General features: G+C 36.6%; 1 protein-coding gene across 2 annotated transcripts in view; it reads left to right on the forward strand.

The window, feature by feature from the left end:
- The first annotated feature begins 300 nt into the window (after positions 1 to 300).
- Positions 301 to 27,817, forward strand: part of lamc3 (laminin subunit gamma 3) — a 151,830-nt gene continuing 124,313 nt past the window's right edge. For both annotated transcript variants that reach the window (XM_011481525.3, XM_011481527.3), the window contains exons 1-2: positions 301 to 858; positions 8,607 to 8,911. In XM_011481525.3, the coding sequence (XP_011479827.2) occupies positions 453 to 858; positions 8,607 to 8,911 (711 nt within the window). In that variant the 5' untranslated portion in view covers positions 301 to 452. The remainder of the gene's footprint in view (positions 859 to 8,606; positions 8,912 to 27,817) is intronic.

Here is a 27,817-nt window from a genome sequence, read left to right on the forward strand (position 1 = left end):
TGAGATTCTGTGCTGCCGTGTGAGTCAAATGCAAACACACTGTTGTTATTCTCCTCCCAGCCTAAAAATGTAATGACCTCACTTTTGCAATATTTAAAAGATGTTAAATGAAGGATGTTATTTTTTTGTACCCCCCCCCCCCACACACACACACACACACACACACACTGTTTTACAGTTGATGTAGAAGATCTGTCTGCCAGCAGGTGGAGAAGTCTGAAGGGCCTTTTGATCTTTTAGCCCCCTCCCCTGTCCCTCCTCTGTTTCTTGCTGTTTCTGAAGTGAGGGGTTCTTGCACAAACTTCATTCCAGTCCACAGAGGGGCAACATATGTTGAGGACCAGGCAGGGGCAGGGAGCAGACAAAGAAGCTTGTGGAGGGTTATTTTCTGCTGCTGCTGGATTTTTTTTTCCTTTTCAAGCTTATTTGTCTGCATTTTCAAGTCAAAGTAGATGATTGGGTTTATAGGCATGGATGCGTTATATGTGGTGAACCCTTCACTCCTGACCCTGGTGCTCTCACTTCATTTGCACTTTTACCTTTTGGTTGGGGCCGCGATGGACTCCTGCTATGACGAAGGAGGTATTCCCAGTCACTGCATGCCCAAGTTTGAGAACATCGCCTTTAACCGCACGGTGGAGGCGTCCAACGTCTGCGGTTCTACACCTGAGGACTACTGCATGCAGACTGGCTCGACGCGCTCGTGTCACTACTGTGACGCATCAGATCCAGAGCTGAGTCACAACGCCAGCCTCCTGACTGACTTTCACCGGAATGAGGAGCCCACGTGGTGGCAGAGTCAGTCCATGTTCTATGGCATCCAGTACCCCAAATCCGTCAATCTCACCCTTCACCTTGGTAAGACCAGCAGCTTTCACTCTGTTCTCCTGTTTTCTTGAATGATCTGCATAAAAGCATTGTGTGCAATAACAGCAGTTCAGTGGAAAGAAAATCAATAACACATGCTTATCTTTGTGTCATTAGCATATTTTCTTCTTTTCAATGAGCATCTTCATGTCTCATCTCGAAACTCCTTGGGGGGAGGGGATCTGTTAACTCCAAACAGATGTTCTCAAAACCACACAGTTAACATCCTTCAGTCTAGACTCATCTTTGCAAAATACCCCTTCAGTCCAGACACGGTATCTCTTCACACCAAGGCATTCATGGGAATTTTGTGGGACTTTCATTGAAGGAGGGCATTCAACTGTGGATGACGTATCTAATGAGAAACAGGCAGACAGAGTGTGTGAGGCTGGCCCCCTTTATTCTTTATATTTCCCAAATCTAAAGGAATTCAGAGCTCAATATTGAACATTTCAGACAGAAATTGCACATCAACAAGCCTTTTTCAGTACCAAAATAAAACAATTTGGTAGAGTAATCATTTTGCTTGTCAGGCATTTGCTATTTAAAAACCAACACGAATCTGCTTTAGGTTAAATTTAGCAATTTCTGCAGAAAGCCTGTGTGCTTGATGGGAGTATTTGTTATGATGACAGGACCTGAACTTAGCCAGGCATTTCCATAAAATACCTTTGAAATTCAAAAAGTTACACTTTTTTTGAGAGGTAAATGTCATCAACCCCCTCCAGCGAGGGTAATAATCCTGCAGCCACAGACTTGGCGAGCACATCCACTTTCATGTAAAATTAACTTCATTTTCTTGTCACTTTTGGAAAGTTTTCACAGAACTTTTATGGAAATGGTTGAAATGCATTCCCAGCCGAGTTTAAATGTTAGGGTATATGAGGATAGATGCAATAAAAATGTGTGTGCTTGAAAAATAGGGAAAGTGAATATATTTAGATGTACAATTTGTTTTTAAAATTGTATTAATTCAAGATATCTATTTGGAAAAAATGAGTTAGACATCAGTAAGAAAAACCTTCAGTTCCCAAAGTGAAATGGATATTTGTGTCAGTTGTCAAAGCAAGTATGCTTACATCAAAAATGGTATACTTCCAATAGTGTAATTGTTCTTAAATGTCTTAATGGAAGTTTGATATAGCTAAACTGTCAAAAAGAACAGTTCAACTTGAATGTAAGTTATGTTATTTGAAGGTAATATAAATAGTATTAAAGCAAAAACTATTATTAATATGCACAACTGTGTTTGCATTTTTAACTTAAGTCTCTCAAGGATTCACACAATGGAGTTGATCAAACCAGTAAAGAATATGGCTGCCAGGCAACTGCCAATATTTATTTTATATTTTCCTTTTTATGGAAATGGCCTTAAATAAATATTTCTTCCACGTGGTAAAACAAGACCAAAAAGAAAAGGAAAAGATAAGTTTACGCTATATATTCCTCAAGTTTATTGTCCCAAATTGTCTTTAAGTTAAAACATTTATAAAGATAGTTCTGAATTTACTATAGAATAAAATATAAAAAAGGTTGGAATTTCATTTAAATTGGAAATAAAATAACAAAAAAAAACTAAAACAAAAGTTGCTTTAAATTACAGATTTATCAAAAAATTATGCTAAATCTACCAACTTTTTAAAATCAGTTACATAGTTATACAGTTATAGACATCATAATATCAAAATTGTTCAAAAGAAATGTAAATATCGTATTAAAAAAAAAGGAAGAAACCTCAAATTGAACTCAATTTGAACCAGATTCTTGTTTCCACACCCAAATCCTCTGGATATAATGTGTGTGTTTAGGCAAAAATTGCTTTGACTCCAACCTAAAATACTTTTAAACTAGAATAACTGCTCCCGATGCAGGGGAAGAGACGCTAAAAGATAAAAGTAGATAGAAAATGTCACAGCTCTGACCATTAATGAACGGTTGCATCACAGATGTCCGAAAACAGGAAGAACCCCCATCAGATGGAGAATATGGATTTCCAATAACAAGCAGATGTCTGAGTGTGCCTTTGCTCTTCATAATCTCCAGCTGCTTCTTTTCCTGGAGAGATTTGCCATTGCTGCTCCTCTAAAACCATTCTTAGCGCTTTGTTTGGTTCTTGACACACTTGCATGTCTTGTCTCCCCAGGACTAAAGTGACCCTTGCTCCTTCCAAACATGTGTTCTTCTACACTCAGTGCCTCTGGAGCTTTCTGTCTTAACTCTGTATTTCTAAATGAGTGATGATTAAGTTTTTATCAGACAAAATGTCATGTCATTGGATATCCCTAAATTATGCATGTGTGGCATGCTTTGAGTGCATGTGAAAGCGCTGCGGTCCATCTGGGCTGCTCATGGGGGGTGCCGTCTATGCGACTGCTTTCTTTCGCCTGTCCAAACAAAACAAAATCACTGTGAAGGGAATACAGGCAAATGCTGGGATGATAAACACAGCGGCAGGATGCAGGGACACAAACTGCAGCTTGGTCAGCATGGGTCTGCAATGAAGGAGGAAAAAAAAAAGTAGTGAGGGGGGGGGGGGTTAAGCTCCTTCAAGGGGAGTAAACAAAACATACCAAGGAAAAGGGGCAGGAAATACGCAGAAGTAAATAGATTTTGAAAAAAAATTGCTTTTGCCAGTTGAAAAGTGAGGTCAGGATTTTCCCACACAGAGTTGCTGTGTCACACACATGCACACACACTCAATCTGGATACACTGGCGTCTACAGCTGGTTCTCATTGAGCCGCGTCAAAGAAAACCAACATCCTGCCTCAGATGTTAAATAATGATAACTCAGCCACAGTTGGTGTGGTTCCTTTGAAGCCAGGTTACTGGATTACCACTACAACCTAATCCCCCAATAATAAATTCATTTCTAGATTTTGAAAATGTGCATCCTCATAAAATAAACCCACTTGTGTGTTTATTAGGAGGAATCACTAAACTCCAAGCTTACAAAGTAAACAGATTCATGGTAGTATAGACTATTTCAGGGATGTTTATTCTCTGTCTGAGCAGCTGCGTTAGTTTGACATGGTGACTCAGAGCAGGTCAGACTTTGGCTTACAAATGTACTTCATAGCCTAATTGCTTTATAATGTTGAGAGATTTTATACTTGTGCAAACCTTACAATGGAATACACTACAGCAAAAGTGTACAAGTCAGATTTTGATTAAGAACAATTATAATATCAAGTAGATAGCATGATTTTTTTATGGTATTTTTTATTGAATTTAGAAATGAATATCTTAAATAGATTTGATAAATCTATGTACATTTTTAATGTCATTCTCATTTTTCCTTGGTTTCAAACTAGATCCAAAGAGCTGTATATGAGAATGTTTCCTGGTGTAAAAGCTCTATTTATTTAATTTATTAAAAGAAAAGGAAAAAAAAATGTAGAAGATTTTTCAGGAGACATGTACAAACATAAAATAAGAGAATCATTAGACAGAGCTAAATAACTTATAATACAATTGAGTCCAGCCGATTCCAGTATAGCCTGAATATTTTAATTGTATGCAAATAGACTATAAAAGTGACCAATAGCTTTTATCAAAGAGTTTTTCCCTGTGCTGAAGAAGTACAAGCCAAAATGGGGAGAAAAAAAATCCCTCTTAATAAAAGATTTAGAGAGAAACCTCCACCACAACCAGGGGGTTACCATCTGTCGAGCTGACGAAGGTCTGAGAGAAAAAGAAAGACAGACACAAACAAATATGCAGGAACATCTGTAGTAAGACAAACATGTAGACTTGTAACTACAGCATTGAGAGGAGGATGCAGATACAGAAACACAAACACAAGAGCGCATCTGTTTTAGGACAAAAGAAGGAAGTAAGACTTTAAAACAATGATAATGAGTAAACAGATTAAAACGTTTGTCCAGCAATGTGCAACATAAAGCCGATCTCTTGTTAAAATTGTCTTAAAAACACAAATAACTGGAATCAGGCCAGTTTGCCAAGTAACCACTAGGAGCTTGTTTTACTACCGTAGGTCCTCATTATTGACCGTATAAATGAGAACTAGACTGAGTGACCCCTCCCCCCTCTCATTCCAAACAGGAAGTACCAACTGGTTCCAAAAGACTCCTATTGAGAAATAAACAGCTATATTCAGTCATTCTTGTCAGAATAACCATTCTAGCTCTGCCGTCCATTTTTCACATGTTTATGGTAATCCTGTTTTTTTATTATATTTTTTTTATTTAGTGCAAGTTACTCAAGTTACAGTATAAGCTGGCCAATCAGATCAGATCAGATCAGGTGGTCTCACATCTAATGTTCAAAACATTTGATTGACAGATTCTCCTTAGCCTGCTTTCAAAAAAATCACTCCTGATTGGCGAGTGTGGTTGCCATAGAAATGTTGACTGAAACTCAGACCACTCACTGCCTACTGACGATGTCCGGCTCCAACAAAAAATGGCGATTGAATTGACTTCATTTTGCTGAAGCCAGAAGTAAGCCATTTTTTATGGGTGATGTCACACTTGGTCCAGTTCTCATATATACTGATTATGTACAGTCAAAGCTCCCTATTGGCTTAACCCTTGAACACTGAAACTGCTGCACCAGTGTTGATGTTCTTTGCATAATCACACCCATTCAACCGTTCACATAATTAAAGTAATTCCAATGGATTCTGAAGCTGACAAAATCAGTTTGCACTGGTATGCAACACTTTATGGTTCTAAAGTGTTACTCTTTTCAATTTACTTCAAAACCCATTGGAATTACGTTATTGGGTGAACGGTTGAGGAGTTATACTAGTTCGAAGAGCTCATCTCATTTTCTGTCACTAGAAAAAAACTCTGGTCTTAAAGGGTCAAAACAAACTTTTTTTTTAATATACAAAATGTATCCACCAAACCACACCATTATATCAATAACAACACTTATCTTGCTTAATATTTGAAACTGTGCCTGAACAAGGATATTTCCTTCTAATTGACAGGTGTATGTTGATACCCACACAAAATGCGTTTCCAAAACTATCAGACTTGTTCCACCCACCTTATTGCCCATTTTTGGAAATGTTGATATTTTTTTTACGTTAAAAGTTGTGACAAAAGTGAGAAGAAAAACTGGCGTCAAATGTGCGTCATATACAAACTGCTTCAAATGAACAGGTTTGGAAACAAATTTTCAATAAAAACTGTACTTGTATATGGAACACTACCACAGCACATTTTCTGGAATTCTTGCTTTGTTTTGACACAACTTGCCAAAAATCCAACTGCCTCTGCTGTGCCCTCATAACCATTTGAACTTACACTGTTATTCCCATATTAGCTAATGAATAAAGATTGTGGATCACAAAGATGATTCATGAATCATTAAACTTTAACCAGAGAAGTCCACAAATATCTTTTGCAATTAGTCTGCATTTCATCACATGGGATATCAAGCGCATCCTCCACCTTCTGCATCTTTTATGTTTTTTGCCTCAGCAGGCCTGAGCGCACCTCATGCGGGGCATAAATGAAAGCTAAATGATGGTAGGACTCCTAGACAGAAGATGCCTGGTTCTGACTTGGCAAAGGGAAGCAACAGATGCCATTATGGCTGTATGAGCGTGTGGCTACACTCTCTGAATGTGGCGAGCGGTGGATGCTCAGTATCTAATGATGCAGATGAAAACACCCAGGAGTGCAGTGAAGATGCCTGTTAATAGAGCTCTTGCATCCTGGTCTCAAAATGACTTCAGCTGCGCGCTTAATCCCCTTTCAAGTCGAACAATATTTAGCAGATTTTTGTTCATGCTCTCACGCTGAGGAGGCATTACTCTGCGAGTTCCCCTGATATGACTCCAAGATCGCTGATGGAACCATCTACAGAGAGCAAACATGCCAGCACTTAATCAAAAAGATCTGGAAACTAAGTTTGCTTTAAGATTAGGGATAAAAATGTCAGCTCTCTCACAAAACTAACAGCTTTGCCATCCATCTGCTACCCTATTTTTTAGAATTGTTCACGTAGAAAGCATTATAAAGACATTTAACTAATTAATTAAAGCCTAGTCAAGGTGCAAAATGCAGTCAACACATGAGTATAAGTGGACACGCCCCTATCCTTTTATTTGCCTAATTAAGCTGCACCAGCTAGATTAATTCCACAACTGATCTTGTAATTTGAAAATACCTGCTTTGTGCCTGTTTACCAATTACAACACTGCTTAGTTGGATTTATGCATTCCTTAACATTATCAAGGGTGAGCACCATTTTCTGAAATTGAGCACACATTTATTTTCTAAAAACACACATAACTCGTGACATCCTGGTCTTTTTTTTCTATTCTGATGCCATTTTGTAGTCCAGTCAACAGACGTCACTAGTTTCAGTGTCTCAAACGCTTTACAACCCTGAGCCACTTCCATTGCAATTTCATTCAGTTTGGTTCAGAAAGCTTTGGTTTCACCATCACTACGCTTAGGCTTCCCATCATCATTACTTGTCACAATCAAGAAAGCAAGCAAGCAGCCAGGCAGGCGAGAACTCAGATGCAAAAAAAAAAAAAGAAGTATTACCAAAAGATATAACTAATTGTGCATAGCAACAGTGCACTAGGAAACGGGATGAGTCAACACTGATGGCTCAGGGGTTTTCTGGAGAGTTTCTTAAATACTGCGTGGCTAATTAGAAAAGTGCTGGCAGCTGTGACTGCTCCACAGGATCCACAGGTGAATGGGCGGAGTCACAGCCAGTCTGCACAGAAACCCAAGGAAAGGCACATGTTAGAACCAAAGAAAGGTAATCAACCAAATCATAACATTACTTAAATCCTTACATAAACTGTTTAACAATAATTTAAAAAAAATTATACGGGACTTGTAAATGTTTTTCATTATTTTATTAAAAACCTGAAATTGAACTGTTGTAGTACATTGTATACAAACAATACACCAAGAAAATAATACCAAAAAAGAGCATGTTCTCACCTTAAGAAACACTTTTAGAAGTAATAAAATTGTAAAAAGGTCCCCTTGTACACTGCCTCAGTGTCACATAATCTGATGTTGCATGTTTATGTAGCATATATACATTTTATAGAATACATCAATCTGTTACAAGATTGAGCATTCGGTAGCGTCAAATGTAGGGGATGATAAAAAGGAAAGGAGGTCTTAACAAGGGAGGGACCACATTTTTCAAAAAGTATTGACTCAGTGTAGTTCAGAGTAAGCTTACTACTTAATGTCCCATGAAGAACCACTAAAGGCGCTCTAGCCAAGTGAAACAAGTATGTCAGCACAATGCTAAAACTCATTCCACTACCAAAACTCAGATCAGGCAGAGACCAGCTGTAGCAGTTTTTTTTCTTGTGTGTGCGTATATGTATGTATGTATGTATGTATGTATGTATGGATGGATGGAATGCATGCATGCATGTACACTGTATGTATGTATGTAGACCAAATGGATGAACACACTGGATGAAGCTCACTGCGTCCCCCAATAAAATCCCAGATTCCCATGCGCCAGTCAGACAGCCAACTGAGCCATCCGGCTGCCCTCAATATAACCAACAAACAACTATAAATTAATCATTATTTTAATGAATATTTTAGGTTGTGAATTTATCTCACTGAGTTGAGAAGCCTGTCTGTCAATTTGTGGATCGGGGTTCGTTGTGCTTTAGGACAAGATTCCTACTCCCACATTGGTGCCGATAGTCAGAAAACTAATCTGCAATTTACTTTGGATGAAAACCCTAATAAATAATTTGTTATTTCTCCAGGGAAAGCTTTTGAGATAACCTACATACGCCTGAAGTTCTACACCAGTCGACCCGAGAGCTTCGCCATTTACAAACGCACAGAGGAGGGTGGACCTTGGTTACCTTACCAATATTACAGCGCCTCTTGTAAGAAGACTTATGGGAAGGATGCCAAAGGTTTTATTCGCCCAGGAGAGGAGGAAAAGACCGCTTTGTGTACTGACGAGTTCAGCGATATTTCTCCCCTGACTGGAGGAAACGTGGCTTTCTCCACCTTGGAAGGTCGACCCAGCGCATACAACTTTGACCAAAGCCTGTTTTTGCAGGTGAGCATTTTTTTACTAATGTGTTTGACTTTGTTGAGAGCAAGTTTAAATCTAAGAAGTAGCAAGTTTAATTCTAAGAATAAAAGGAAAAAAAAAAAAAAATTTAAATAATCCTTTTCCCAAAAGAGATTGAACATTTCCTGTAAACTAAACATAAAAATTGCAAGCATTAGTTTTTAATGAATTTTATTTTAAGACTTAGATTTATCAGAGCGAGGATGATATCTGCCTTTCTTTGAAGAAGCAATATATTATTAAAAAAAGCATTTTAAAATCTCATGGGTAACAGCTACACTTTCTTTTTTTGCAATATCTGAAAGGGAGCAGCAAGTGCAGTTGGTGTTTTTTTTATTTTTATTTTTTCTGGTTTTGACATATCGACTGCTGTTGCAAAAAAATAAACATTTTAGAATTAATGTTCAGCAGGACCAGCAGGTTCTCTTTTTCATGTCTTTGTTTTCCTTTTTTGATTAGTGTTTGTTTCAAGGGTCCCTGGCCCCAATAATGCTGGGGATGTGCATGATTTTTTATATTTTTTTTTATGTTTTGGTTAGATTTTGAGATGCCATCCAAGAGCAAACCAAGCCTAAAGAAAGTTTGAGATGGTGTCTACATTTCTGCTAGAATCTAACTAAGACTGATATAATTCCCTTTTGAGAAGCATACATGTTTATTTATATGACCATTGATGTTTTAGCTCCATAAGAGCATTTTTGTGTATGCAGTTTTTCTGTCATAATCATAATTCCAGTTTATTATTTAATTAACAATTATCAATTATAACGCAAGTTTTATAGTTTTATTCCACAACACACATGGCCTTAAACCAGTTTTTATTCTGACTTTTTATGATGTTTTACAAGGATTATTTTAGACTTTAAAGACCCACACTGAGAAAAACCATGTGTTTGGTGTTTATAACATGTTCTAGTAGCATTTTTCTGATGATCGAGAACATATCTAAAGAATATAAGATCTAAAATTCCATTTCTAAAGATTTATCTGATGCATCGTAGACTACGTCTACGTTTTTCTGAGCTGGTGTCTGGCTCAAAACTTTACAACTGGGTAGCTCCAATATCACTCGCTATTTTTGTTACACAGTTAATGTTACGTTGGGGGTGTGAGGAGCCATAAGGTAGTGGGAGAAATTGTAAACAAAGGAACAATTGGAAATAGGGCAGGCTTAATTCATGCCAACAATCCCCACAACTCAGAGGTGAATTTCTAATAAACTACTGCTGCTCTGCAGAAACTATGTCCTAATATGTTTTTTTTTCTTCCCCAAAAATGGTTTAAGAGCCCACGGGAAACACTTTTACAATAGATCAAAAGATGATCGAAGTGGAACTTCAAAAAGGAAAGTACACTAGATGTGGTCTATTGAAGATTGAAAGTTCATGCCTGAAGAAGTAAAACAAATGAACCCACAAACAGGTGTTGCTAAAGATTGAAAACAAACAACCAAAAAATTGCTTTACATTTGTGTGTGTGTGTGTGTGCATTTATATTGGTCAATGAAGACATTTTTTGAATACTTAACCACCCGAGAAGAAGAAAGGGTTGTTTCCATATTCCAAGTAGAAACTTGTTTTACCTAAAACTGTCCTTTGAGTAGAGGCAAATCTGTATGAGTGCGCGTGTGATGGGAGATGAAGGTTCAAACTCTTGACAAGTGGAAGTTCATGACAGTAAGAATGAATAAAATGACTGCAATTTTATCAAAGCTACAGGTATCATAACCATAGTTATATGAGCATGCAAAATGAGGCTAAAAAACTATACAAAAAACAACATTCAAACAAACTTTTAAAACGTTGTTCTTAATGGCTAATATAGATAGTACCTTTCTATTTTTTTCCCCCATATTTTCAGTGTGAATCTTTATGACCTCAAATGCATCTTTTTGAAAACCAGAACAAAGAAGAGGATTCCCAAACATGAATGGGGGGGGGTCCAATGTAAGGGTTTTTCATTTAGCACTTAACTTGTTTTCGCCTTTTACTTACTCAATACAAGGACAAAAATAAACTGAATTGAATACTATATTTAAAATAAAATTTAAATACAACGCAAACTGAGAAACAATCACAGAAGACAATTATACGACACAGAAAACTAAAGCAAATACAATTCATTCATGGCAGCACAAAAAAACAGAAACTTTCTAGTTTTAAAATAAATATATTTCTGAGCTTTATTCCTGCATTTTAGCATGCTTTGTTATATCCTCAAAGCTACTATTACATCCCACAAACAGAAGGCATGCTCAGAGAGGGAAAGCCTGTTAACAGAGCCATATAACCTGCTGTAAAGTTTATTACTGCCTGTGATGCTCCAAGACATAAAACCCTTAACTTCACAGACTTTTAGACAAACAAATATCCGGTGGCAGTTCATGGATATGCATTTCTAAAAGCCTTTTCAAAGCAAGGGAAAAAAAGTCTTGTGTTAAGTTTAGCTCTGATTAACTTTGATGAAGCCTTGAGAGGACTGTGCTGAATTAATGGCAGTCTCTAGAGGGCCAGTCAGGAGAGGGGAGGGCCCAGTAAAGCATGCTTAAAGTGACTAAATAAAGCACTTAATGCAGCCACTCCTTTTCATTTGACAGAGCTAGAAACGATGCACACATGCATCAATCCATGCATGTTAAGTGTGCCTCTACTTAAATTGAAAAACTTTTCCAGACTTCCATGATTAATTACTGAGGATCTTTGATGTTTATCAGTAGTTTTTTTGCTGTTTGGCTAAATTACTGTGCACAGCAGTATTAGCACGTCCCTGTTTTTCTTGCAATTACTTGGAAAACACACAAAAATTGAACCTATAGGAATTTTACGGTGAACACATTTTAATATAATTTGAAAACTAATGAAACGAAAAGACACAGAATGATTGTTCTGCTGCTAGGAAGATATTAGAAATGTTCTTCAGTAGACATCATGTTTTCCCTCAAACAACGTCTATAAAAAATACTGCAACATTTCTTTAGTTGTTACAACTAATAGTTGTATCAGAGTTAGCAACTTTGAATATACATAGGTAAGGCTGGAAGTTAAAAGGTAATTTGTTAAACAAGCTAAAAAGAAAGGATAAGAAGAACTAAGAAAAATCTGGGAACAAGAAATACAGTATGTGGATCGACCAAATAACATATAAATCCAGGAACTATAGATAAAGGGAGTCAAATATTACGACTGGCCATTATATAATTATGATAGGATGTTTACTGATCAAAGATAGGACCAGACTAAAGATTATTTTTGGGAAGAATTTGTAGAATATCCTAAAAATTGTGGTAAATTTTTGGTAATTTGCCAGTTTTTTGTTTTATTGTTTTTTAATGTTTTATGTTTTATCACTCCGTGATCCAGGTGAATACACAATTCTGATTGGCTGCTGAGTGTGGATTAGAAAGTGATAATGGACAGAGAGAATGTACATGACCCAAATGTTCTCTATCACTCTGCTGCCTTCTTTGAAACAACCTTTTGCTTTGTTATCTGGACAAAACATGCAGTAAGAAGTGAACTTTCTCTCTGAACTGATGCTTTATTTACCCTATAGGGATGATCATCATATGTATCCATTCCCTTTGCAGCTGCAGTCGAGGTTTGTGCTGGCTCAGCCATCATGACACATGAAAATAGTCAAATATTCCACTTTTTGTCAATTTAAACCCAAAAAATTAGAAAAATAAAGTACAAAAAATTGATTGATTATATATATAAAAAAAGAAAGCCCCTCTCACCCTTCCGCGGGTGGTTTCTCACCCAAGCTCGGGCAGCGGCCTGGGAGCTTGAGGGTCCTGAAGTATCTTAGCTGTTCCTAGAACTGTGCTTTTCTGGACTGAGAGGTCTGAGGTCTGTCCAGGTATCTGTTGTAGCCACTCCTCCAGCTTGGGGGTTACTGCCCCGAATGCTCCATTTACCACCACTGTCACCTTCACTGACAGTATATATATATGTATACTTTTTTATGACCATTGTGTAAGCAGGATAATGGTTTTTGAAGTGTCCACCTTGTGTGTCGACACCTTGTCAGCTATTATCCCTTACACATAATATTTGTAAAATGTCCTCACAATTTATATACTATTTATTTTTTAAAAGAAATGAAGATAGAATTTTTTTAATTTATAAACTTTTGTGATTTAACAAGTTTCCTTTTTCTTGAAAGCTCACAGCTGCGAATAACCCAGATGGTTTTATGTAATTTATCTGATTTGAATGATTCTTCTCATTGTTCTGTCTTAACAAGGAAAAGGGACACTTTTCCCAAGATGACCTGAGCTAGATTCAGTAACACAATAGAGCTGGTGGCAGAAAAAAGAAGCGACAACAATAAATGACCCTAGCATGAGTGATATGATAAGAAAACCTTTTTTAGAAACCTTACCTCTGTCAGAATCCAATTCAGGAGGAATGTGGACAACATATCAACCTCCCATGGGCAATTTTGTTGCTTTCCAATGTTCCTTACTGCATGCTGCTATTTTTGTTCTTCATCTCCACAATAATATCAGCAATAAAATCTTAAGGAGGAACTTCAGAAGGAGAATTAGGTCACGCTGATGATATTTAATCCCTTATCAAAGCATGAGCTACAATAGTTTTGCTGATTGACCAAATTACCACAGGTTGGATTAAAAATATATCAACCAAAACTCGACTGGCATCTCTGCGACAAAACCTGTCCTCCTCCACATCATTAAATAAGACAGGAAACTTGGGAATTTTGAATAGCATGAGGTGTAACCTAGCATGACCATGATCTATCTAAATCTTAGTGAAGGAAGCTTCTAGACACAGAAAGAGGTTTTGTATATTTCCCTTTATCTACATCTAATTTTTACAGTTCTGATAGTTTGAGTCACCTGCAAAATTGAAAACACTTAAGGTGCTTTCATATAATCCATAGTCCAGGCCACAAGTTGTTACTCTGGGCAGTCTGCTTTGTTTTTGCAAGTTTGGAAGTTCTAGGTAATGTAAAAATGTGGGTTTTGATGTGATGTGGGAGCCTTGTGCTAAAGTGAGAATGAAGACATGTAACCAAAAGACCAAAGATAGGAAGTAAAACAAGCTCCATGCATTCAAAAAACCCTTAAACATCTAAAATAGTACAGTATGAATAAAGAAAATTGAAAATAAAAATGCCTTGCAAACAAAAGAGGACGGACAAAGAGGTGCAGAAAACTGCACACTACTTTGCTTCCAATGTGTCATGTCCAATAAAAGGCAATAATTAAAACAAATGCAGGTCCAATTTGAAAAAAAAGTTAAAAAAACAAAAAATACTGTCCTCTAAGTATACAAGCCCAACTGAGATTTTAGACCTGCATCTTTCTAAAATCAAATTAATCAAGACTTACGTGAGAAAAAATAAAAATCCATATGGCCTTCCTTTTGAAATGTTTCTTTGCAACAGGTTTCCCAAAATCTTTTTGATCAGACCTTATTTTGGGAAACACTGTCCCAAACAACAAGCTGAATGGGTAGTGTTATCCCAGCGGCTTGGTCCACAGTCAAAACTGTAATGTGAAACAAAACCATTTAAACATTGAACGTTTCAGCCAGTCTTTTAAATGTGTCCTCAAGCACTATCAATGCATGAAGACAGACGTGCTAGCCCGGCACCAAGAAAGATGATCTCTGTGACACAGTCTACCTAAATGACTAGGTTTTAAGAAATTGCAAGACAAAGAGGTGATGGAGCTCAGAAAGGTACTCCACCCTCTGTTCCACCTCAGCACACATTTCTTTCTTATGCCAGATGCCGCTTCCTGATAAAATGCTCCCTTTTCTCAAACCACGGCTCTCTGGATGGGCGACGCTTCTGCGGTCCCCTGCAGAGTCAAAAGAATCAGCTTTTCTTGCAAGTGAATCCAATTTAAACTTGGAAAAGATGAAGGGTAGACAGCAGGGGTGAAGCGCCATCAGCTCTCAAGCGAATGCTAAACTGCACAGAGCAGCAGGATTAGCAAGGACATTTTCTGCTCATCTCCGCCGTGTGAGGTTTCCGAGTGAAAATAAGAATTAAATGTACTATTGGATTAACTTTAGTGCTGTTATGGCTTTGGCACATTGTGTGGCAGGCTACTGTCAGTAAGACGACAAACACCCTCACGAAAGAGGAGGAACTGGATTTGGCTTGTGAGATTCTTCTTCTTTTGCTCCGCTGGGACAACAATGAAAGGAAAGTGAATGAAAAAAAAACACAGTATGTGGCTTATCACGAGCTTCTTAACCCTCAGTTTTAAAAGACCTCCTTGGATTTCAGCACAAGAATCATCTCCCTAACCCATTATATCCTGCCTCATCTTATTTTCTTTCCAGCCTCGGTGTATATTACTTGCCATAGCTCCTAGCCTGGTGCACACTTTTACTTGAAAGAAGTTAAGTTTTACACAGACACAGAGCTGCAGCCTGGTTTTAATGTTAAGAGATTAATAAACTGTCCTTTCTTGATTAATCCCCCCTCACACTAGCAATCTTGAACTGTTCTGTATTTTGCTTTTTTGTGTTTTTATATATGTAAGTCTGGACTCTGGAAATTTGGGAACACAGCATACTATAGTGGAAGCATGTCGGACAGAGGACTGAGTCTCCGTTCGCTGCATCGACTCAAAGAAAATGTTGTCTCTCCTCAAAAAGATCATTTGATTAAAACTCGAGGTACATGGGAGGAATAGGAAAATATGTAGTTAAAAAGTCAACGTTAAAGTCCTAGAAGGAAAAGATGGGATCAGGGAGTTTGTAATTTTTCTAATTGCTAGATGTCATGGATATTAAGAGGTGTTCATTTTTAATCAAGTGGGATTTAATCGAATTTATCTGGAAAACCCAATATGGGTGACAATAATTGCATGCAAAGGGCTGCTAGAAGTAATTGAGGAAGAAAACTTGATCAGGTCATTCAGACAGAACAGTGTGCTGACAGTTTACGACAAAAAGCCTTTTTATTTAAGATATTCATAGACATTTCCAGAAATGCGTGCTCCCTGTCCTCTTTAACGAAAATTTAAAGCTGTACTACAAATCTACTCATTTCCAGGACTGTTCCTGGAATAATAAGTAATTTATTTTTTCCCTGAGTCATGTCTTAAGAGATGTGTTGCTCTTCTGCAGGATGCTGGATCTGCATTTTTTTGGTTGCTCTGGCTCAGTAGTCACACATTTTTGTTATGAGGCTAATAGCTAACGTAGAACTTGATTAAAAAAACAGAGTATGGGGCTCAAAAGGGAATTCTATAAGGGCTGATAAGTTACAAATACAATAACAACAAAAGTAAAAGGAAAACAAACCTAAGAAAAAGCAGGAAAGTGCATGGTAAACAACCACGGACGGCAGTCTGACCAATAACAGGGAACAGGTATGAACAATTGACAAAAAGAAATAAAAAACAGGCTTAATAGGATTAGAGATTTTGAATATAGGTAAAGCAATTTTCAGCTCAGACTGAAACATCGTGAGTTCAAATCCAGGCTGAGTAATACCAAAGACTCTTAAAAATGGGATCAAATGCCCCCTTACTTGACACTCAGCATTAAGGGGTTGGATTGGATTGGGGTTTTGGGGGGGTTAAACCACCAAATGGTTCCCAAGCGCACCTGTGTCTGCAGCTCACGGCTCCCCCAGGGGATGGGTCAAATGCAGAGAACAAATATCACACTCCTAGGTGAGACAGATAATGGGACTTTAACTTTTGTGTGATGTAAACTTATCATGACCAGTTTGGATTTGGAAATGATTTATTTTCAATCAATCAAAGCAAAAATAGTCTAAAATCAGAACTCTGCGGAACAAAAATAATTCAAACATAGGATAATTATAAAATTGATTAAAAAAATATGCATACGTTCGCATACACTTGTAAATAATTCAAGTATTACTCTTAATCATAAATAAAATGTTAGCTTTTTAGCATATAGCAAATGACATAATGAAACCAATAAATATTTAGATTGTCAAGAGGAAAGCTTTCTTGAAAGGGAGTGGGAGAAAGCAAATTTATATAATCCCAACGTATGGGTGATCCTGTCATATGGTGTCCTTTCAGCACCCTTAGTCATTAGTAAGGTGTGAGTACTTGCATGGTCCTTACTGACCATGCATGCACGCAGGACGCTTGTACTATTCCCACACACTAATTTCCTTCTTTCCAACAGTGAGGCTGCATGTAAGAAGCACCCAAGGAGTGTGCACTTATCACTTGAATTCCACCAACAGGCTCCTTGGGCAGCGCATAGGATTTGGGAGGGTAAAAAAAAGGAAAAATCCATACGACATGCCTGCGTCTCACCTTAAGTGCTATATAAGTGTTTGCTATGACAAGTCGCCCCGATAACCTTGATTTTAGGAGCAGGCCACCTGCGTGCCCCTGTACTTTTTTGGTTACTAATGTATATTAAAGCAGAGTAAGTTCCTGCACAGACAATGGACCTCTGGGCAGCATGGAAGTGTTAATCACCCTGAGACCGCAGTACAAATGCTGTCTGCTGTACTTCAATATACTTTTGACAAGATCCACTGTTTGATTATGAAGCTGTGAGGGATCAATATAAGCTAAGAATACATGGATCAGGTAGCAAATCTCCCAACAGAGCAGGCAAACACCCTCTCTCCATTCTTCAATCCACCTCGCTCCCACTCTGCTTTACGTTTAAACAACAAGATGAAAGCAGCTGTAATAGACTGATCTCTTCTTCCATTAAAATATAAGACGGATCAATTGCACCATTTTCTTTCATTACATCTCTCATTCCTCCTCTATTTTACGGGTGATGGCACAGATGGGTGTTGTGAGCGGAGACAAAATCAAATCAGCCACCGTCTTTGATGCAAAGTCTGAGCTGGTGGAATGCAAAGGAGATCTGTCTCTCTCTCTCTCAGTGAATCTCCAAAATGCAGATGGAGATGCTTAGTGATGAGATGCAGAGGCTTAGGCTCCCTTAATGGTTGACATAGTGGTTCTCTTATGGGCGGCTAATACTGGCAGGTAGCACAGTTAAGGCAAAATATGAAAAGAAATGATGACTGGAGGATATTCGCCCATCGGTTTATTTTTTTGTTTTGTTTTTTTCTAGAGAAATTAAAGAGAGACACTTCATTTTCAAATTGATCATCTTTCTAAAACAATGCATCACATTGTTTGTGTTGTTTTATAAAATTGCTTCTTTACATCAAAAATCAGTATGTAAACTTCATAAATTAAGAACTTTTTTTGTTTTTTTCAAATAATTTCACTAATTCTTATTTTCGGATAATATGAATATTTTTATGCCTATTTCATGTATCAGGGCGTAACGATTAATCTCTTCAGTCCATGAATTAATTCAGTTTCCTATGATTGAACTTGTTCAATTTGTCTCAGGCAAGTTGTGATCTATGACAATTTTAAAATATTTTCAAAACGAAATACATTGATTATATTGATCTTGGAAAATACCATTTAGATTGAGGCATGAAGGGTTAATTTTACTATATGTAAAAAAAAAAAAATTAAAGAGTACCATCAAATGTGATGGCAGCAAATACGGTCAATTACAATGTGTGGAAACACTGAATTTGTCATAGACATGTGACTATGATGTCCTCTTTGGTTAATTTAATATTGAAAAACTATAGTGGGCTGACCCACTTTACTCTAAATGCCCTGTTCTTTTACAAAAACACCTAATGCATTTCCCCCTGTTTATTAAAAAAGTCCAATTTTGAAGCCAAGATTCTTTTCAGTCTATTCATCTGACATTGTACTGTGGTTTATGTGTTGCTTACCCCAAGAAAAAAACAAAACATGTATAATATTTATAAATGTAATTTTCTTTTACAACACGTATTTGAAATAATTCAAAGTATTTAAATCAAAAATGAAAATTTGCTGCACGGTGGCGCAGTGGTTAGCGCTCTTGCCTCACAGCAAGAAGGCCTCCGATTCAAGTCCCGGCTGGGGATGTGAAAAACTACATCGGCCTTTCTGTGTGGAGTTTGCATGTTCCACCCGTGCATGCGTGGGTTCTCTCCGGGGTCTCCGGCTTTCTCCCACCGTCCAAAAACATGCTTCATAGGTTAATTGGCAACTCTAAATTGTCCCTAGGTGTGAGTGTGAGAGTGAATTGGTGTGTGTTTGTGGACATTCTACCCTGCGACAGACTGGCGACCTGTCCAGGTTGTCCCCTGCCTTCGCCCACAAGTGGCCGGGATAGGCTCCGGCAGCCCCGTGACCCCGAAAGGGAAAAAGCGGTTAAGTAAAAAAAAAAATGAATGAATGAATGAAAATATGAGTAAATATTGACTGGTAATGTTCAAGATTAATTTTTTATATTAAAAATTAAATTCTGAAAAATACTCATTAGGTATTTTAGATATAAAATAAAGAAATTATGTAAAAACAAATAAAAAGGATCTGATTGAAAAAGCAAATCATGTAAAACATTTGAATGTCTTGGTGGTGATTTTCCTAATTTAAAGTTTTTCAAACAAAAGGCTGTTAAAAAACAGTCAAATCAATTCTAAAGGCCGTCACACTATTCCCGTGTTCTGTGTTGAATTACCTCCTTGAAAGTGTTTCCGTCTGCCTTCAACTGTCTGAACTCATGGCTCTCCTGTTTGCTGTCAATCACCCAGGTGCAGAAACCACAAGCTCTCCCTTTGAACAGCAGAGAAAAGCTCCCTGTTTAATCAAGCTTTGCTTTGTTGAAGCAAATTACAAAAAAATTATCAACTTTTCAACAATTTGAAGTTCAAAATATTTTTTCTTCCTGTGCACTTTTTAAACATTCACCAGAAAAAGTGAATCTTTTTATTACACTTCTATTTTTTCTTTAAAGTACCATGAACAGCAGCAGAAATCAAAGTGAAATATTTTCTTATAAACGTCTGTTCAATCCTTTTAATACTTTCTGCTCTATATTCTGTATAGAACCGTATTGCATTCAATTAAAAAAGAAAAAGTCTTTCTAATTTTTCCGTGTGTTTAAAAAAAGATGGATTTTTTTTTCGTTTATTTTTTTACCACGTTTTTCGTTCTAATTGAACAAATAACTACAAACAGACTGGGCACTGACCTCAACTGCTCATGAAAACTATAAGATGAGCTAAAATTAACAGTGGAATATCGACAATTTGTCCGTGTTATCTGTGTCCATTTTAATTATGTACTGCTTTGTTCTTCCTATACTTTTTACAGAGTTAATAGTTGGGAATGCCTCAAATATTGTAGGGATAGTTTGTTTTGTCTGTGAATCAATCCCAAGGATGATGTTGGGCACAAAGCAGCGAAGTTCCATGGCTGACCAGGACACTTACATTATGGGTGTGGTCACGCAGTATTTCTTTTTGATATATATTTGTAATAATTTTTTATTATCTGTTGCTTTATATAAAATTTTATTTATTTTTCGCTGTAATTTTTTTTTTTGTTTTATGATAAAATGTCTTTTTCGATTTTTTTAAAATATTTTTTTTCCGTTTTTCGGTATAATTTGTTTTCGTTTTTTGCTTTAATCCTTTTTAGGACTACAGTTATAGTTCTAAAGCGAGGGCATAAGGACGTATCTACAACTTCTATTACTCGAAGATGCTGATTCACTCTAAGAAAAAAAGGGTAGTAATATAAGGAATTTCTGTGAAGTTTATTTTAACAATAATGAGTAATTGTGATGTTTTGACATTTATGGTTGGTGAGTTACTGAGAAACGGCTTTTGTTAGTCTGGTGTGTTTTTGTGAACTTTATTGACGGCCCCTGGATGCCTCTGCAGCTTAAAAGAATACCTCAAAGCACAGAAGAAGTGGATCCTATTTTATCGAAAAATTGACTGTAACTCGTTTTCTGCATCACCACAAAGCAAAATAAACAGTTCATACTGGTCAATATTTAATACTTCCCCAGTGCTTTGCTCTGTAATTTTTGTGGATGAAGTAAGTAGGAAGAACAAATCAGACTGGAGATATCGTGACAAGCACATAAAAATAAAAATAGAATGGATGTGTCTGACACATCGTGGCTTTTCAACTTTTAATAGCAGGTCATCTTATAGTTTTCATGAGCAAATTGAATTAGTGTCCAGCCTGTTTGTGCTTCTTTGCTTTTGTAAAACAGATAACACAGAAAAAGGTGAGAATGAATTACACCTGGGGTGTTTTTTCTTATACAAGTACAAATTAGAATTGAGATCACAGTTTCATTTTTCATTTTTCTTTTTTAATTAAATGCAACTTAGTTCCATGGTTCTGTGCAAAGTAAAGCATTTTCTTGGAACACAATTCCTGCAATTGAAATATTACTATCTAAATGTTCCTAATGTCATTATTTGGTAATGTGGTCTGCTTGTGCCAGCAGGCATTTGGTTTACTTTCAACTTTGTTTCAACTCAGAGTGCTTCAAGGACATCAGTTCATCCAGCTTATGTGTTTCATGAGTCACATCTGACTTTCTCTGGAAGTCTGCATACTTGAAATTCAGCTAAAACATTTATCCTAATTGAAACCAGGACCAGATGCATTGTTTTCTCTCTTTTGTTTTTTTATAGAGGATTTTCTGAGAAACTTACTGAAAAGTTTTAAAAGAGAAATCAAAATTATCAGAAATGAACGGACGATGCAGAGGTCTTTGTTATCTTTTCAACAATTTTTCATTTCTGATTACCTCTCCTCATCATCTTTAGTTTTCTTTTTTTCTGTTATATCTTGTCAAATGTTCTGTAATGTGTGTTTTTTTGTTTGCTTGTTTTTTTTTTTATTGTCTTTTCTAGCTGGAGGTGGTTTTTGTTCTTTTCCACTTTCTTTATTTGTTTAGTTTGGAATCACTCTTCCTGAAGAATTTGCACACTGCAGAAATGGCTTCCTTTTCCTGTTACCATACAGTATATTCAACTTAAAAATCACTGTAATGGTTGAACTTTTGATATTCTAATTTTAAAAATGTATAAAAAGTTAAATTGAGAGGACATGGACTTGGTCTTGTTTACATCTTAGCTATACTCTGCACCACCATTTTCTTTTGATTAAATGATCAGAGATTGAGGATTATGATACCTTAAAACAGCCACACACAAAAACGAACCAATTTTCTCCCATAATAATAAACAGATTTTTAAAAAGCACAGTAGCTGAACCCCAAACCAACTGCACTGAACCTACAGAGAGAGTCAACAATTACCAAGCAGCTGCCTGCAGGTAATGAGCCCAGGAAAAAGAGACATCCCTCCATTCAAACAACACATCTGTAACTGGATGGACGCCCCCCTCCGATTTAGCAGCGATAGGAGCATATTATATCTGAAAATACCTTGATCTTTTTCCTGGTACCAATACTAGGTGGTTGTGGCCATTCTGCGGAACAACATGACGGTAATTGGAAAAGTAAACCTGTTGATCTTCATGTTGGAGAATTTGATCTCCAGGCTGAGCAGGTATTAACATTTAAATGCAAATATTACATTTCATCCCTTTTACTGATTATTTGCAGAGTAAAACTTGGTTGTTTTGATCAGTGATCGTCTGCATTTGAAGGCAACGCCTACACCTGCCAGCAAACAGCCTCTCCTCCACTGCAGAGTCCTGCGTCTCCTGTGTGGCTCGTTATCACTTCCAGCAGACTGTTTAGTTTCATACGGGAAGTGTCTGGGCAAACGCAAATATTAAAAGTATGTGGACAGTGCTGCTCATTATCTCTCCCTCCCAAAAAGATCTTAATAATGAGGAGAAAAACTTAAAGAATTAAAGCATGCTTTATGGATTTTTTTCCTATTTCAGTTTATATGATCTTATGTTTTCATTTGAATTTCAGAAAAAGAGTTATTAAAGTTGCTTTACCCAACTGTCAGGAATATCATATGTAAAGCAGGTTTTCCCCCTTGCTGGTATTTAATGTTTGTTTTTTGTTATTGGCATAATATTATCAGTTTTTCAAGCTGTAGAATGTTTGACATTGTACACAATGAATCACATAATCCCTCACTTATATAGGTAGAGTGAAAGAAACCAACAATGGTGTTTGTTTAGATCCAGATGTGCAAGAGAGATCCAATTGTACAAAGTCTTGTTTTTTTTCAGAAGCGTTTTTTGATTTGCAGGTTTTTCTTAAGTCTTAATTTTTTTTTTTTTTTGATTTTTTGTCAAGAATAAATTCCTTATTCTAGATCCTAGCTCTTAATGAGGAAACAAATGTTCTACTGTGCTGATTTTGAAAAAGCTCAGAAAGGTGTGAAGCAAAAAGAAGTTATAACGACTTAAAACCTAGTCATAAATAACTTGAATATTTAAAAACCACGTTTTGCATTTCTTCAAGGATCAAATAGTTTACAATGCTGCACAATCATCCAAATCTGGATCTGAAGAGCTGAGATTTTAAAGTCTCTTTTCAAATTACATCAGGTTTTGTTGAAAAGCGACTCATCTTTGATCAATCAGTCTCCGGAGTAACATCTAACATCCTGATAAAGGCCTAAAACATATCATTATTTGGAACATTGTATCTCATTTTACTCTATTTGTTTCTTTCAAAACACGAGAAACATAAGAATCACCAAACCTTTTGACTTCATTCCCTCATAGATGCAATTATTAGCAAAGTGTGAACAACAACACATCACATTTGCTGTGACAGCAGTCTGCGACTTTGTTTTGCATTGAAAGGAGCATATATGAGGAAACTTGACTAGTTAATTAGCAGTAAACTCCCTCAAGACCATATGACAATTTTTCTTAAATTATCCAAAGCAAGAGTCTCTTGGTGATGAAGTGGAAAGGGTAATGGTGGATAAAATAAGAGTCCGGAAGATTTTATTGATCGCCACCCACTCATACAAAGAATATAATGCTTTCACATTAACACCTGTTTAGTCAAGTACTCCATGGGATAATTTCACTTTTCTTTTCATGAATTGAATTTTAGGCAACTTAAATTCAACCTACGTCCTAATAAAAAAATGTCATTAGTGTTTTGTTCCAGGTGACGTTATGATACAGAGCTTTTTAATTAAGATTTCCAAAAATGTGTTAAATGAAACAAAGCATCTGTTTTTTTAATCTATGTAAACTGCTTCTCAGACTGAAGGATAATGTAGAGCACTTTGTGTTTTACTCTGAATGTAAAGCACGTTATGGATGAAAATTCAATATTCTCTTCAAGTTGTCTTTTTAAAAAACAATTCTTCCCAAATGTTTGTTTTAATAATTGGTTTTATTTGGACCCTTTTTGATGCTGATTATTCTTTAAATCAAAACTACAACACTGTGGCAGCAATTTTTCTTAAATAAATCCAATTTTGTCTATTTCTACCTAATTAACAGAGTATTGCTATACCACACAAACAGAATTAAAATGTATGCTTTCAGTTTACATTCACTGAAATTGTCAAAATGGGGTATTGGTTGCAAAAAGTTGGGGATTTGTGAATTATGCACCTCAGCATCTATGGTTTCCTTTTTCCACATGTTTTTTGCACAGGAGACACCTCATCTTAGGACAACGGTAGACTTCACTGAGCTCCTAATAACGTTTTTTTTTTCTTCTCTTTCTCTTAAACGTGTTTTTAAAAGCAATTTGCATGCTATAGGTCCATTATTTTACACATCTGTGGCCATACAGGAGATTGGAAGACCTGGATTCAATTATTTAGATGTGTGAGTGAATACTTTTGGCAAAAAAAAAAGCCAAAGCTGCTTTGACAGATTGTGTTTTGCACTTTTATTAACGGTGACCAAACCTACACTCTTTGAGATCGTCAACAGCCCGTGACTCATTCCCAGTTCTCTCTGTCCCATATCAGGCTGCCATTTTCTGTGCATATGGCTCACAAGGAGCTATGCATATTTTATTAAGCTTAATACAGGAATTGCGTCTTGGCTGTTTTATTAGCATTTTAATTCCATTGCATACTTGGTGCTCGCACATCGGCCTGATTCAGAGACTCCACATCATAATTTTGTTGATTTTAAAATGAATTTCTCAAGTCAAAGTAAAAAAAAAGCAACTGATCGCAATGCATTCTAATGCATTGTCTTAAAACGGACTTTCAATACAACTTTATTTAGAAAAAACAAAGCTCACCTCTTAGTATGCAATTTAGATGTTTTCTTAAAAGTCCAGTTAACTTCAAAGCTAGCTCCATTGTCAAGTTTGTAAAAGATTAAAGCTGCTGTCTGAATTCAAATTTAATTTGTTCAGTCATCCGTTAAAACGGTTTGTCTGTTGCTGCTGCCACCAGTCCGTCCCGTCTCTCGTAGCCTCCTTTTGGCTCCAGAAAGCCGTGTGGCAAATTGGAGCTCAAACATTGAATGACAATGAGTGGAAGAGGGGTGAGGCGGGGGGAGTGGGGTGTACATATTAAGGGCACAGTGAAGTTAAGCAATTAAATTAAAAAGTTATTAACTTTAGAACGGGAGCCGCTGCTCTCTTTCTGCCACTGCTCGCAGCGCTCCGAGTTGAAGGGAACAGTAGAACATAAAGGGGTTGGGGGAAAGATTTTCTAGGTGATGGTGAAGGTTAGAACCTCAGAGATGTCCTCTGCAACTGTTTGTGAGTAAAAAAAAAAAAGGCATTGTGATGTGTGGCTTGAAGCAGTTTCCTGTGAACCTGCTCACTTTGGACAGTCAACCCCGCCTGCAGCACAGGATGGGCTTCCTGCCACTCTCATTCCTAACTCAGCATCGCTGCAGAGCCATGAGCCAAAATGCAAACGTGCAAAAATCAAAGCTAATTAAGCTTTTGCTGTAGTTTGCACTAGTAATAAGTAATAAGCAGACTAATGATTAACCCTAAAGTGATTTCTTTTAAGGCGTTTTTGTGATATTTGGAATTCTTACATAGAATGGCAGTGTTTTGTCAAGCATTACTAAAGCCTCTTATATGATACCAAACTCAGCTTGAAATTAAACACTACTTGTTTTTATTGTGTGGGAGAATTAGGAATATATTGGCAGCTTTAATTGTCTTTGCTGAGCCGGGGGTCTGAATTAAAAGCAGTAATGGCCTCTCATTAGTTAGAGCATGAATCTCATGCATTTTACCATCACCAGTGCAGCTAAAATAATCAGTTTTATGCAAATTAAAAAAAAAAAAAGAAGGTGCGAGCAGAGCAGTTTGTGGCAAAAATGGTTCAAAGTGTTTTTCACAGAGTGATTCAGCATTAAGGTAAAAACAAGAAAGTTTCTTGTTGCTGATGAAGTGATATAAAAAAAAAATAATTGGCAAAGCCTGAACACAATATTAAAATTATAGTATAATTACAAACCTTTAAAGAAGAAAAATTACAATTTTTTCAGTTTTTTTTCTTCAAAAAATAAAAGCATTTTAGAAAAAATAAAATTATTGATGCTTATGGAGCCAAATTAAGCCTAAATAACACTTGTAGCTCTTTGACCATTTTAACAAGAGTCCAGGGTTACAGGGTTAAAAAACAGAAAAAAAGAAAACTCCAACATGCAAAAAATTAAATCAAAATCATCAAAATTAAAGAATAAATTTAGAAATCGAATTAAGGGTAAAGCTTGATTAAAAAGGTTCACTTTAAAACTACGCTAAAAGTCCATGCAAGAAACCTGTTGTGTTTGCTCAACCCCCCTGGAAACAGAAGCTGAAGTAGACACTGAAGTAACAACGAATATAATAAAAAATGTTAAAACATGGGATTGATCAAATTAAAAACTACTTGTCACACATGCAAAATAACCCAAATTGGCTGAATATCGGAATGAAGGTCATACCAAAAACAAATCTGAAGCTTTTGCATTTATTTCCATCTTTCCCCTGTGTTTTGTTTTCTAAGATGACCAAAATGACAGTGTTGCCTAGCAGGCTAGGGATAAACAACATTTAAAATAGGAAAAATTGAGTGCATACCATTATGTCTGCTTTGTCTAACTTTTTAAAACAACTAATATCAAATACAACTATTTGTTTGCATTTTTCTTTTTTTATTTCTGGAGTGTGTACCTGTGAAGATAGTCTACCAATTTAACTATTTCCTTCTCTTATTCCGCCAAGACTATTAATTAAATTAAATGTGTTGCTTTAGGAAGGAAATAAAAGAGACAAAAGAGTGAAAGTATGTAATTTACATCATTGAAGCTCTAATCAGCTGGACGATTACATTTGAAACCTCTTTATTTGACCCATTCCTGCTCACCTTTAGATTAACAATTAGTCCCCTTCCATCCTCTTCCAACACCATTTGACAGTCATTACCTAAATGAAGAAGCCTCTTTTTAGAGCGCTAGTTACCTTCAATCTAATGCTTTAATAGTGCCCTATTATATAAACAGCCTAATTTTCATAATTGACCAGTGAAGTGGTCCTAATTATCCAACGTCAAACACAAAATAGAAGGCAAACAAGAAAGTTAATAGAAAGCCAAATTATAAATCTTTTCAAAACGGGCTAAAAAACAAGACACCAAATGATAATTACGACAGGTTGCTAGGAAACAGTGATAGTAAAAAAAAAAAAAAGAGCTAGGAGGTTACATGATCCATGAAAGCCACAAGCATCTGTTTCACCAATTATTTGGGGTAAGGTTTTCAGATGCTTCAAATAAAAAAAGAAAATGTGTGTAAACAGTTCTGAGTAGCATCTCTGGTAGAACAAAGAGCTGGTGTGAGCCCACTCATGTGCAGCTTCTACACGTCTGCCGGTGAAAGGTGAAGGTCCTGATCGTTCGTGTGGCTTGTGGAAAGGATGGAGTTTTTCAGAAAAGCCTGGGTGTTTCAAGGACAAACTTACAGTAGTAGGAGGGTCGTGCAGATACTTATCAAACTATAACATTCAGCTTACGAACTGCGCAAGTCAGGTTTGTTTTTAAGCCGTGTCCGTCTTTCAGTCCGCACTCCAAACAAACACCTGTTTGATTTTTGACTGCATTTCATGCACAATTCCACATAGTTTGAACATTTATTAATAACGC

This window comes from Oryzias latipes, chromosome 12 (genome assembly GCF_002234675.1).
Source record: "Oryzias latipes chromosome 12, ASM223467v1".
Classification (NCBI taxonomy): Eukaryota; Metazoa; Chordata; class Actinopteri; order Beloniformes; family Adrianichthyidae; genus Oryzias; species Oryzias latipes.